Source organism: Puma concolor, chromosome D1 (genome assembly GCF_028749965.1).
Source record: "Puma concolor isolate L17-30 chromosome D1, mPumCon1.1.hap2, whole genome shotgun sequence".
Classification (NCBI taxonomy): domain Eukaryota; kingdom Metazoa; phylum Chordata; class Mammalia; order Carnivora; family Felidae; genus Puma; species Puma concolor.
Genome location: NC_141676.1, coordinates 14175943 through 14189420, shown reverse-complemented (window position 1 = coordinate 14189420; position 13478 = coordinate 14175943). Strand labels below are relative to the sequence as shown.

Sequence of the window (13478 nt, the reverse complement as noted above, 5' to 3'; positions counted from 1 at the left end):
GCCTGTGTTTTATTTAAAATTCACAGTAAGATATGCTAACAATAAATGATGTATTATCCAACGTATACTATAATTAACATTCCGTAACCTGTACTATTGCTTGAAGGGATGAGCAGATTTCTGTTAAATTATGATTTGTGAACATGAGCATGCTTAACAAAGTATAAATAAAAGCACTGTTATTTTTAAGTTGCGTAATTGTGTACAATACGAATTCAAAAGAACTTCAAGGTGAAACATTAAAAATAACAACTAAATTTTGCAAGGTTGGTATATATAAGGTCTCCATATAAGAGATCAATTTTTTTTTGCTAGAAACTAGCAAAAGACTTGTAAAAATGAAATTTTATACTATTAATTACACCTGAAAAGAATATCTATATCCAAGGAAAAATTTATAAACAATTTGCATGATTTGTTGTCAGAAACTACAAAGACATTACTGAGTTATTAAAGAAAGCATAGATGTCGGAGTATGTCATGTCCTTTGGTTGGAAGAAGTAAATGCTGTGATGAGATCAGTTCTCCCTAAATTATCCTATAGATGTAACACAGTAACAATCCAATCCCAGTCGGTATTTAAATATTTAAGTTAATATAAAATGTATATGGAAATGCAAAAGATTTAATAACCAGGGTAATACCCAAGAAGAATTTAATGATGGGTATAAATTCCTTTAACAAAGCTAGACTATTTTTTAATGTTTATTTATTTGTTTTGAAAGAGAGAGATAGGGAGAGGGGCAGAGAGAGAGAGGATCCCAAGCAGGCTCCCTGCTGTTAGTGCAGAAGTGGACACAGGGCTTCTTCTCACCAGCAGAACCATGAGATTATGACCTGAGCTGAAATAAGGAGTCAGCTGTTTAACAGACTGAGCCACCCAGGTGCCCCAAAACCACAACGTTTCTTGAACAAAAGGAAAATATCTCCATGAGTTGGAATAAGCAAAGAAAGCCAGGGAGGTGAACAATGAATGGACATAACATCAGGTGAAAGACACTAGGCTCTCCCAAAATCACACTGGCATATGCAAATATAAATGAGATTGAACTGTATTCATTTGGCGCTTTATATAAGTGACCCATTTTGGTTTAGAATGTTTGATACTGTTGAGGAGTACTGCATGTAGGCAAGAATGCAAGGCTGATTTCACACGTGAAAGCCCATTACTTAAATCCATAAATCAACATTCTTATTAGTTAAAAGAAAACAAATAGGTTTATGATAAAATTCAACAGCAACTTGTTATAAACTGACAAGCTGCGTAGAATAGAAGAAATCAGTGTTATAAATGATATCTATAAAAATCTTACATATGGGGGAATAAATAGATTGAACACAGAGGTATTGAAGTTAGTGAAAATACTTGTACAGTATTATAATCATGGACACATATTACTGCATTTAAAAACATACAGAAAACTTGTAAAATGGAAACATTGAACACTTACCTTCTGAAATTGACCCTAAGACTAAGAGACCCGGACTCATCATGTATATTCAATATGTATTGGACATTGTAGCTTGTTCACCATAATAGGAAATAAAAAGTGTAAACATAGGAAACCACATACTGTCATTAAAAAAAATTTTTGGGTAAATGTTATGATTAACTACATAGAAAAAAATCTATAAATAATTTATTAAAAATAATAAGTGAATTTAGTAAATTTGCTGGATACAAAACAAATTTAGAAAAATCAAGTTTATTTCTATATCCCACCCATAACAATTAGAAAATAAAATTGAAGGAGTGATAACGTTTATAAAACAAATAAAATAAATCCCTAATTTATTAAAATCTCATACAAATATATGAGTCATCATTAATAATATGTATAAAAATTTAACAAGGCATAATCAATGAAAAGTTAAACCAAATATGTCCATGGAATAGATTTACTATTGTAACAACATCCAATATCTTTAGATTGATCTGTAGTTTCAATATAATTCCAACATACCTTATTTTCCTCCTCCTTTCCCTTCCTGATTTCTTCCTTCTTCTGTAGAATTCTGCAACGATACAATTTTTTAAACCATTTATTCTTTTACTTTAGCCTACCATCCTCAGTTTATTCTGATGTTTTTAATTAATAGTTTATTAGGGATATTTATATATATTTTTATTTCATTATACTTATGCTTGTGCATGTTATAGGCTATTCTCATACTATGTAGTTCTTTGTGGCCTTAATGTGAAGAAAAACTTAAAATATCATTCCAGAATCTATAAACCTATATCTATATATACATCTATCTATCTATAAGCTTGTCTGCATCATTTACCTTGACAGTAGTCTGTTGAATAATATAGTAAGCATAAGACACATTTTTTTCTTTAAAAAAATTATCCCTTTATCCAAAGGGAATTTTTATAAAATTTTATTATATAAAACCAATTCCAGTAACCTCACTTTCTCCCAGTTTGCTCAATCTCCTCATATTTTTCCTAGATTCCTACAATCAATATATGTCTGATGTGTTACAAACAACTTGGTGTATGTCAGTTATAATGAAAATGCACGTGGAGGGGAGGAAATGTTTTGGTTTTAGGTACATTTTTATTACATATTGTATGTAAAGTAGAAACAACTTATCCAAAAGAACAGCACAGTGATGGTCCAATCTTAGTCATGGAGTTGGGATGTGACAGGGTGAGGGGACTGGGGACAATTAGCTGGATAACATACTACTTGACTTGATAACAAACTATTCATCATCATAACCCTAAAAAGAAGCTGCACAAAAAGAATTTATATGTGCATATTTAGAGATAATCTGTTTCAGACAACATACTATCGCCTCTGAAAAAAAAAACACGTGAAAAACCCCACTATGTATATGATATTTGAAAGCTATTTCCAGGTACCATAAACACATTGAACCAATTCTCATTTCATTTGTCTTTCCCAGCAGTCTTGCAAAAAAAAAAAAAAATGATTTTGCTGATATGGAAACAGGGACTAAGATAATTTATATCATTTGTTCAAAGTATTCCTTTGCATAGACCACCATTTTAAGTATAGCAGAGACCCCATCTACTTATGTATATTTCTTGGGATAATTCTCTAAATAAAGTCAAATAATCTCTACTATGATTTGTTAAAGTTTCCTACTTACATACTTCTGTCATATGTCAGTCAAGTGTATTAATTGTTTCATCCTGTACCACGTGTAGGCGTAAGGGTCTAACAGAACTATGCTTTACAACAGTGGTTTTAGATGTTTCCATGGATCATTGGCACTTAGGTTTTAAATTTTTTGTACATAACTAATATATTATATCATGTGAATGTAATTTGGTAAATGTAATTATGTAATCATCATTGTATAAACAACAAACAGAAAAATTTGATAACCATCTATACATCTATGGTTTTTACCATTTTTTAAAATGTTTGATGCCTTTATCTATCTATCTATCTATCTATCTATCTATCTATCTATCTTTCTATTCACTTAATCATCTATCTACCTATCATCTATCCATCTATCTATCTGTCTATGCAGTTTTTCAGCCTTGGCCCCATTGGCATTTTGAGTTGTTTAATTCTTTGTCAGGTAGGAGACAGCCCTAATATAGTAGGATTGTTAGCAGCATCACTGGACGCTGCCCATAATATGCCAGTAGCATTCCTCCTCAAGTTATGACAACCAAAACACTTCAAAACAGTGTCAACTGTTCTTTGGAAGACAAATATCCCAGTGTAATACTGCTGAAACACTGATCTATCTCTATCTCTGGCCCAATCTTCCATTCTTCCTTACTTTCTTCCTCTCTCTCTCTCTCTCTCTCTCTCTCTCTCTCTCTGTGTGTCTTTATAACAATATAAATTATTATATATGTTTTGTTGTGGGTTGGGGGTTTATTTTAAGATATCCTGAATTTGAAATTTGGATTTATCTTATTTATATTAGTTTTTCTATGCTACAACACTAACACACGGATGATATAACAAGGAAGCTGTTTATTATGCAGATTATCTATTCGGAATAGGTTTTCCGATAAACCTAGATTAAAAAAACATTGGGGTGCCTGGGTGGCTCAGTCGGTTAAGTGTCTGACTCTCGATTTTGGCTCAGGTCATGATCTCCCCATCTGCGAGTTCGAGCCCCAGGTCGGGCTCTGTGCTGACAGCTCAGAGCCTGGAGCCTGCTTAGGATTCTGTGTCTCCTTCTCTCTCTGCATCTCCTCCACTCAAATTTTGTTTCTCTCTGTCTCTCAAAATTAATAAGTAATAAAAACATTTAAAAAAACACAAACAGGGGCGCCTGGGTGGCGCAGTCGGTTGAGCGTCCGACTTCAGCCAGGTCACCATCTCGTGGTCCGTGAGTTCGAGCCCCGCGTCAGGCTCTGGCTGATGGCTCAGAGCCTGGAGCCTGTTTCCGATTCCATGTCTCCCTCTCTCTCTGCCCCTCCCCCGTTCATGCTCTGTCTCTCTCTGTCCCAAAAATAAATAAACGTTGAAAAAAAAATTAAAAAAAAAAAAACACACACACAAACAGTGCTGAACAAATTCATTCTCATGGGAATCACAAACCATCCTGATCCGCAGCCTCCATTGTTTGGGCTCTTCCTCATCTACCCAGTCTCAGTGATGGGCAATCGGGTATGAGCATCCTCACAAAGATGGACTCTAGGCTGTAAACACTCACGTACTTCTTCCTCAAACACTTGGCTCTCATTGATCTGAGTTATTCAACAATTTTAGGACCAAAAGTGTTAATAAGTTTTATCATGGAAGCAAACACAATCTCTGATTATTTATGCACCACACCGGTAGCTTTCTACATTATCCTCATTGTTAGTGAAATTTTCATTCTATTGGCTACGCCCTATGGTAGCTACATGGCCATGTGGCCATCTGTAACCCTCTGCCCTATCCAGTCCTCATGTCACAAAGGGTGTGTCAGGTCCTGGTGGCCATCCCCTATCTCTACAGCACATTTGTTTCTCTTCTATTTACTATAAACATTTTTAGTTTATCCTTTTGCGACTATAGTATCATCAATCATTTCTACTGTGACAGTCCTTTCTTGTTATCTTTCCTCGCTCAAATAGGCATGATTGAGTTGATGATTTTGATTTTGTCAGTTCTTATTTATTTTTATTTTTTTAAATGTCTACTTAATTATTTTCAGAGAAAGAGCAAGCAAGGGAGGGGCGGAGAGAGGGAGAGAGAGAATCCCAAGCAGGCTCTGTGTGAACAACCTGATGCAGGGCTTGATCCCATGAACTGTGAGATCATGACAGCAAGATACCTTGGACCGTGAAATCAAGAGTTGATGCCTAAGCGACTGAGCCACCCCAGCACCTTGATTTTCTCCATTTTTAATTTGATTTTAGTCCTTTTGATAGTTCTCGCATCTTACCTGTTGAGTCTGCTACACATGGTCAGGACGGACTCAGCTGAGGGCAGGCACAAGACTTTTTGCACCTGTGGGTCCCACCTGACAGTGGGCACGGAGTCTTATGGGACTTTAATATTTATGTATGTGGAACCTAAGCCCAGTCATTCCTTTGACACTGATAAAGTGGCGCATATATTTTACACCTTCGTTATCCCCATGCTGAATCCCTTGATCTATAGCTTGAGGAACAAAGATGTAAACTATGCAGGACAAAGGATGTGGAAAAAAACTATGCATACCTTCCCTTAATTTATTGCACTGTGTGGTTCCTATGAATAAGATTATAAACATTAAACATTGTTATGTGTTCCTTCAGAGGGAAAAGCAAGGATAAATGAGTCAACATATATTTAGAGATTGACCTCTATGTATAAGTCATACTTCTAAGTGCACTTGCAGGAAAAGACATTCAGTATACAATATAAATTAAATACCTTCGAAATTTCAGTGTTTTGTTAATAAGTACATAAGTATATAGTTAACCAATAACAAGCTACGTATGAATGACAAAGTGCAGATAAAATTTACCTGTGGCAAAGCAGATAATGTGATATGATCAGGGCCAAGATTAATAGAAAAATGAAGGGGTATAAAAGAAGATTCAATTTTATAAGAAAAGGCATTTTTGTGATAAAAGTAAATAAAATGACTGTGACTATGTAAAGTCAATTGTATTCCTATTTAATATTTATTATGAACAGCAAATATGTTTTAATTTAGGAAAACACATAGTTACATTGCTAATATTTTCAGAGCATTTAAAATTACTCCCCAGAATTAATTAATTTTGTTCAAGTTAGGTAATTTGCAAACACAACTAATGTGACTGCACCAAATTTAAAATGGTATAAAAGATGTCATAAAGAAATTGAAAAGGTATTATTTTATTTCATGTAATAGACAAAATTTATTATCAATAATACATACAAATTAAATTACATGTGTATGTACCAATCACAATGAGGGAAACATCTTGAATTCACTTACATAAATTGTAAAACCATATAGCTGGCGATACTATGTATAATTTATGTATTCAAAACTATAACATAAAATACATTCTTTATTTTGCAAAAGACAATATGGATGAATCTTGAAGACATTATACTAAGTGAAATAAGCCAGTCACAGTACTGTATGAGGCCATCTATGTGAGGTATAGAAATAATTAATTACATAGAATCAGAGAGTGGGATGGTGGCCGTCAGGGACTGGAGGAAGGAAGAAATAGTTGATAAGCAACAGGTATCAAGTTTCAGTTATGCAAGATGATTAAGTTCTAGAGATTTGTTATAAAACATTGCGCCTATGATCACCATGACTGTGTTGTGCACTTAAATATTGGTCAAGAGTGTAGAGCTCCTATGAAGTTTTAAGTTTTCTGATCACAATAAAATATAAATAAAAAGATTTGGAAAAAAGAGAAAAAGGTTGTGTATAGTTACTAACTTTGTCTATAGATGGGGCGGAGGGAATGTGAATGGGGATAATGGATTAATGCATATTTGGCTTAGATGTAATTAAAGCATTACCGTAAAATAATGAATCATAGAAACGCATGCGTGGCTCAGGGTTAAGCGTCTCTGACTTTTGATTTTGGCTTAGGTCACGATTTCCTGGTTTGTGGGATTAAGCCTGGTGCCAGGCTCTGCGCTGACTGTAGGAGTCTGCCTGGGATTCTCTCTCTCCCTCTTTCTCTGCCCCTCTCCTGCTTATGCTCTCTCTCTCTCAAAATAAATAAACTTAATAAAATAAATAATGAATTGTGTATGAGAAAACTATTCTTTAAGGTAAGGGATAGAAGTATGGTGTCTGTACTATAATTTCCTGAACATATATAGGTATGTGTATGTATATGTAGATGTGTGCAATGTTTCTTATAAATATGTTGAAAGGTGAAATTGTGTGATTCAGAATGGTCCTGTCTTATCCTAGAACTTTATTTGCTTGACCAAAGTAAGTTTATATATGGTACTCACAACTTAGGAAAGGGAAAACACCTCCTATGCAACAAACATTTTAAATAAGAGATCAAAGCATCAATAACAATGAAAAATGCAAAAGTAACCATTTTTTTAAAATTTTACAACGTTGTGGGAATGCTAATTATATGGGGGGGGTTGGCAGAGCTGATGAGGGAGTGAAAGTATGGTTAACTGAGCGGGATACCGACTCTCTGTGGTCACATGACAGACAATCAGCAATGTCATCAGAGAGGAAGCAACAACACAACCCTCTTGTGGGTACTTGGACTCTGGAAAGAACCTCAAGGGTTTAAATTAATTGTCATGAGTAACTTGAGATTTGTAAAAATCTTTATTTCCTCTTTATGTTCTGCAAGTTGTCTGTTACTTCAGTGGTTATGGAGCCTAGAATGGGCCAAGATGAAGAAGAAACAGTGTATCCTGACAGAAGTAGTGAATATTTTAGAGAATGATATGCAAGTTGTCACTGTTTCTTCACCAAAGTGAAAATCATATTAAAGATAGAGTATAAGCACTTAAAAATCCTTCCTATTTTATTTCAGAATTCTAAGATGGTTATTATATTCACTCATTCACTTTTTATCATTTATCAGTCAGTAGTCAGTAAAAATCTTTTGAACACCTACTCTTTCCTGGGCACTATTTTAGAAGCTATTAATACAAAGGCATTTAGATGTACTATTTTCATTTATAAAGCATACAGACTAGAAAGCCCCAAACAGAAAGTAAAAATGTTATCAATATTTACTTATAACATTTTAAATGCTTGATAAGAGATCACAAGGTTTTCTGAAAAATGCAATTTCCATCGAATAATTTTAATAAAACACCGGCAACAGGATCAGGTATATGATGGGTGCTTTCTGAATTTCAAAAGAACAATTCATATTTAGTCTTCTTAGAGTGATGCGCATTTCGAACGCATGCTGTATATCATCTGATTTTTATGGCAAATATATCAGGCTTGTTCCTCGCCCCCGAATGGAAGCTTTGCATTCAGTTTTGTCCCCAGTGTTCAGAGTAAAATGGAGCATTGGGGCCAGAATCCTGGGCTTTCCAACTGTTGGATTTGCTTCACCCCAGGACCAGCAGCCACACCGCCCAACCAATACAAGGGACGAATCAAAACAAACACACACACAAAAGGTGGACTCGATGCACGTGATGGTTACTCAGTATGATCGCCTGCCTGTGTCCCTAGGCTAACCCCACATCTTCACTCTGGGGTGCAGTTGCTGTGTGGAGACTTGAGTAATTGGTCTTCTCGTTCCCGGGGAATCAGAACTTTACTTGGGAATTCCTGGGTGCACATGTGGGAACTGGAGCCATAAACCAGCTTAGTTCAGTGTGTGGGTCTACAGGGACTTCAGACACTTGTAACACTGTTCAAAAGACCTCCTGCGGAACCTTAGAAGTGGGTCTCAGCAGACCTCTGTGCACAGGTAGGTTCAACCCAATGATTTACGAAGCGCTCATTCTGGGTGTGACGACCGAAGTACTTGGGGAGGTTTACCAATTCAAATCAGACTCAGGACTGAAATATCTGCTCTGTTCTCTTCTCCTGAAGACTCAAATCTCTGTCCCCTGATGGCCAAGTGGAAGGGACAGGGAAACGACTCAAACAAAGGTGTCCAGGCTCCCTACTGATAAATTCAAAAGTGTGAGCACTTCTACAGAATAACCAATGAGACATTGCAAGGAGTCCATTTCAACTTAGGATGAGGAGGAATTCTTTCTGCCTCAGAGCTGGCAGAAGAGATGTTTTAGAAGGCATTTACGCCAGATAGGAAGCTTCCTAAGTGTCTTTGAAATATAAGATTTCTTCTCCAAGAAAGACCTACTAGATTGCCTAACATAAAACAAAACAAAAACAAACAAACAAACAAAAAACCTAGTTTTTCCTCTCCCTGTTTTCCACATTGCCCAGGGTGATAGACCATATGATGGAAAGACGTGGACCCAACAGTCTGTACGTTGCTGGTGGACGCTGAGAATTCAGCAGAAGATGCACTTTGCCCTTAACACAGCCCATGTATAAGTCACTTTCAGACAAATTGGGGAAGAATGGACTGTGCTCTTGAAATCATTTCGGAAGCTATTTAAAAACTAATATGCAATGTTATTTCTCATCCACATTGTACCATCAAATGATTAACATTAAGTATATTTTCAAAGGGTTTTTTTTTTGTTTGTTTTTTTTACTGAGAATTCAATATTTTGGTAGAGCTATAAAATATTTCTTTTCAGAAACACACTTGAGAAACACGGCATGTACAAGTCAAAATATCTTTTATTTTGAGATATACTTACCGAAATAAAAAAACAACTTGCCATTAGTAATACTTCATTAAAAATGAATTCAAAAGAGCTAAGAGTATATGCAAATATGTTATTTTCAAAAGATAATCGCATGAATTCATTGTAACCAGTCCACAATTACTGTTGTTGGTGCTTTTTTGTTGTTGTTGTTAAATTAAGGATACACTTATTGAATATATGATAACCCAGAGTGAAACATGCACTGAGTTGTTTTTGTTCAGGAAACGCTTTGCCTGAAGTGAGTGTTGCCACAGTGATTTTCATCATAAACTTACTTGTGCATTTCTTTTCAGATGCAGTGGTAGGACAAAAGACATGGGATGTTTAGTGCAACACAGTTGTATAAGCTCATCAAACATATATTTGATTTGTGGAATGAAGTATCTTTTTTTTGTTAAAGATCTTATTTTTATGTAATCTCTATACCCAGCATGAGGTAGAATTCACAACCCTGACATCAAGGGTCCCATGCTCTACTGACTGAGCAAGCCTGGTGTCCCTAAAGTCTCTTTGACTAAACAAACACACACCACACTTTTAATAGAGAAGCAAGTTGTAAGAGAACACAAGTTGTGAAACAACACAACTGATTTGTTTGTTAAATGTGTAGCTAGATATCACGTGCCCCAGTTGCTTGGATATGCAAAATTGCAATTCACTTGCTATTCCTATTTCTTTTAAGTTTATTTTTATTTATTTGGAGAGAGAAATGGAGAGTCAGCGGGGGAGGGGCAGAGAGAGAGGGACACAGAATCTCAAGCAGTCTCCCTGCTGTCAGCACCAAGCCCAAGCGGTTCTCGAACTCACTAAACATGAGATCTTGACCTGAGCCAAAACCAAGAGTTGGACGCTTAACCGACTGAGCCACTGAGGCATCCGTTGCTATTCCTATTTTAACTAAAAAACTCCTCAGTGAGGTAGAATGGATTACAGGGACACAAGCAGGAAATCACATTAGAAAATCATTCAAAATACGCTAATAACAATAACTGCTGGTACTATTTTTTTTTTTTTTTGCCTTCATTGTTATCAGGCTCTGTACTAACTTGCATATGTGTATTACCTCATGACATTCACACAACACAGGTATGAATACTTGGCAAAAACCACACAGCTAGAAATTGGTGGACTAACATCCAACCAATCAACCAAACAAACACGTAAAACAAAACCACAAAACCAAAGCATTAATCAGTACTCAACACAGTCTCTTTGCGTGACTTAAGCTCATTGAGCCTCAACTGTCTCATCGGACATGGAAATAATTTCATCCATCTTCTAGGACACTCCTGCCGAATAACGAGATTATTATTTTGAAATGGCTAGCATAGCTCTGGGCCCATAGTACACTACATACTGAATAATGTTAGCATGCTTCTCCAATCATTTGTCTGTACAAGTAAAACAAAGTTATCAAACTTGAGCAAACCAAGCCTACAAATGATACTTTTTCCAAACATCAAAACAGGCTTTGAACGATGTAAAGGAAAGAGGTATGAGCTAGAAAACAAGAAAGGGCTTCCAGAAGACAATAATACAGAAGTGTCATCGCAGGTAGAGGTTGGGGTGATACAAAGGACTATTTTATTTGGCAGAAGAAAGGAAATGTGATTAAACTTAAAAAATTCACTTTCTGAATGACACGAAGAAAGAACACTACTGAGGTGTAGTCTGTTGGTGGATAACTGAAGCAGTGTGGTTAGATAGAAACTGATAAGGAAAAACCAACACAGTCAAAATATTTCCTGCAGAAATATTGAAATCCCAAAGATGATGACACATTACGAGTTGAAGAGAAAGCCAGTGGCAGGTAAGGAAAAAATAACTGCAAATCACTCTGGGTCATCAACTTCTTATAGGTAGTTATCTTTTGTCATTGGAAACATACACATATACAGAGGCATATGCATGTATATGTAAATATATATTTATGCAATGTTATAATTAATATTTTTAAATATGCCTATGAATATTAAGACATGTAATACAGTAGATTAATGTATATTCATCTAATATAAATTATATACAACACAGAACTGAAAAATTAATAGCTTGGTACAACAGTTCTAACAACTTGAAATTGGTCTTTAGAGAGTTTAAATATCTGAATTTTGTTAAAACATTAGAAGAAATAAAATTAAACTCTGACACCTTTCACTGTAAACAAAAAAGAAATTCAACTTAAATGAAACAGTTTACAATCTAGCATCGACCAGAAAACCTGATTTTACCATCTATTAATCTCCTTCCATTTTCCCCTTTAGAAGATGAAAGCCACTGAATACATGGCCCCAGAGAATCTCACCCCGGTGACTGAGTTCATTCTCATGGGAGTCTCAGACCGCCCAGAGCTCCAGATTCCACTCTTCTTTGTTTTCCTGGTGATCTATGGGCTGACCGTGGCAGGGAACCTGGGCATCATCACCCTCACCAGTGTTGACTCTCAGCTTCAAACCCCCATGTACTTCTTCCTCAGGCACTTGGCTATCATCAATCTTGGTGATTCTACTGTCATTGCCCCGAAAATGCTGGTTAACTTATTGGCTTCAAAGAAGACCATATCCTACTATGGATGTGCAGCTCAACTGGGTGGGTTCTTAGTCTTTATTGTGGCTGAGATTTTCATGCTAGTTGTAATGGCCTATGACCGCTATGTGGCTATTTGCAATCCCCTGCTCTACATGGTTGTGGTATCTCCACAGATCTGTCTGCTGCTGGTATCCCTCACATACCTCTACAGTCTGACCACAGCACTGACTGTCACCTCCTGTGTGTTCTCTGTGTCATACTGCTCTTCTAACGTAATCAACCATTTTTACTGTGATAATGTCCCCTTGTTGGCATTGTCCTGTTCCAATACCCATATTCCAGAAACAGTAGTGTTTACCTCTGCAGGGATCAATTTGCTTTTCTCTATGATTATTGTTCTAATATCCTACTTCAACATCATCCTTGCCATTTTGAGGATACGTTCCTCAGAGGGTCGACAAAAAGCCTTTTCCACCTGTGCCTCCCACATGATGGCTGTCACTGTGTTCTACGGGACCCTTCTCTTCATGTATTTGCAACCAAGGAGCAACCACTCATTGGATACTGATAAAATGGCCTCTATATTCTACACCCTGGTGATACCCATGCTGAATCCCCTCATTTACAGCCTAAGGAACAAGGATGTGAAGGATGCATTGAAGAGTTTCCTAAATAAGGCATGTCAGTCTTTCAAATCCATGTAAATTTAAAATTACAGGTGTCTTCTTTTAAGGGTTTTTATTTGCTCCTGAAAAGCTAATCTCTGCTAAGTGCAGAGGCAATAAATAGTTAAAAATCCCATGGCTTTACATGGAACAATCTTAAGCTTTTCTATTCCCAACCTCAAATACTGAGCTTTCCCTAATACAAAGATGTGTTAGTTACCACAAAAAAGTACACGTATTTAAGTAGTAAACAGTGATTTCAATGTAAACACATTTTACAGTGTAACATAAGTTGGCTACTGGGTTTTTGTAATTTCTAATCAAAGAAGAGAAATTCTGGGAGCTGGAGAAGATGTGTGAGAACCATTTCTTAGAATATGGTAAAGAGTCCGGTCCTCTTCGTTGCTATATGTATGCTTTGTTCAACAATTAAAGTTTTATTTTTACTTTTTGCAGTATTTTGTCTTTCCACTTCTGAAAATTTTTGAATCCATTTGTATCTTGCACTTATGTAAATTTATATCACAGGAAAAAAACCTTTAGGATAAAATAAAAACTAAACAAA

The 13478-nt window shown here is 36.0% G+C and overlaps 1 protein-coding gene and 1 pseudogene across 1 annotated transcript; both read left to right on the top strand.

Moving 5' to 3' along the window:
- Window positions 1–465: 465 nt before the first annotated feature.
- On the top strand, window positions 466–5664 carry LOC112865139 (olfactory receptor 8K3-like; annotated as a pseudogene).
- A 6340-nt stretch (window positions 5665–12004) lies between these two features.
- LOC112866165 (olfactory receptor 8J2-like) lies at window positions 12005–12952 on the top strand. The gene has a single exon (XM_025929211.1). It carries the CDS (start codon window positions 12005–12007, stop codon window positions 12950–12952), a length of 948 nt encoding a protein of 315 aa, XP_025784996.1.
- Window positions 12953–13478: the final 526 nt, after the last annotated feature.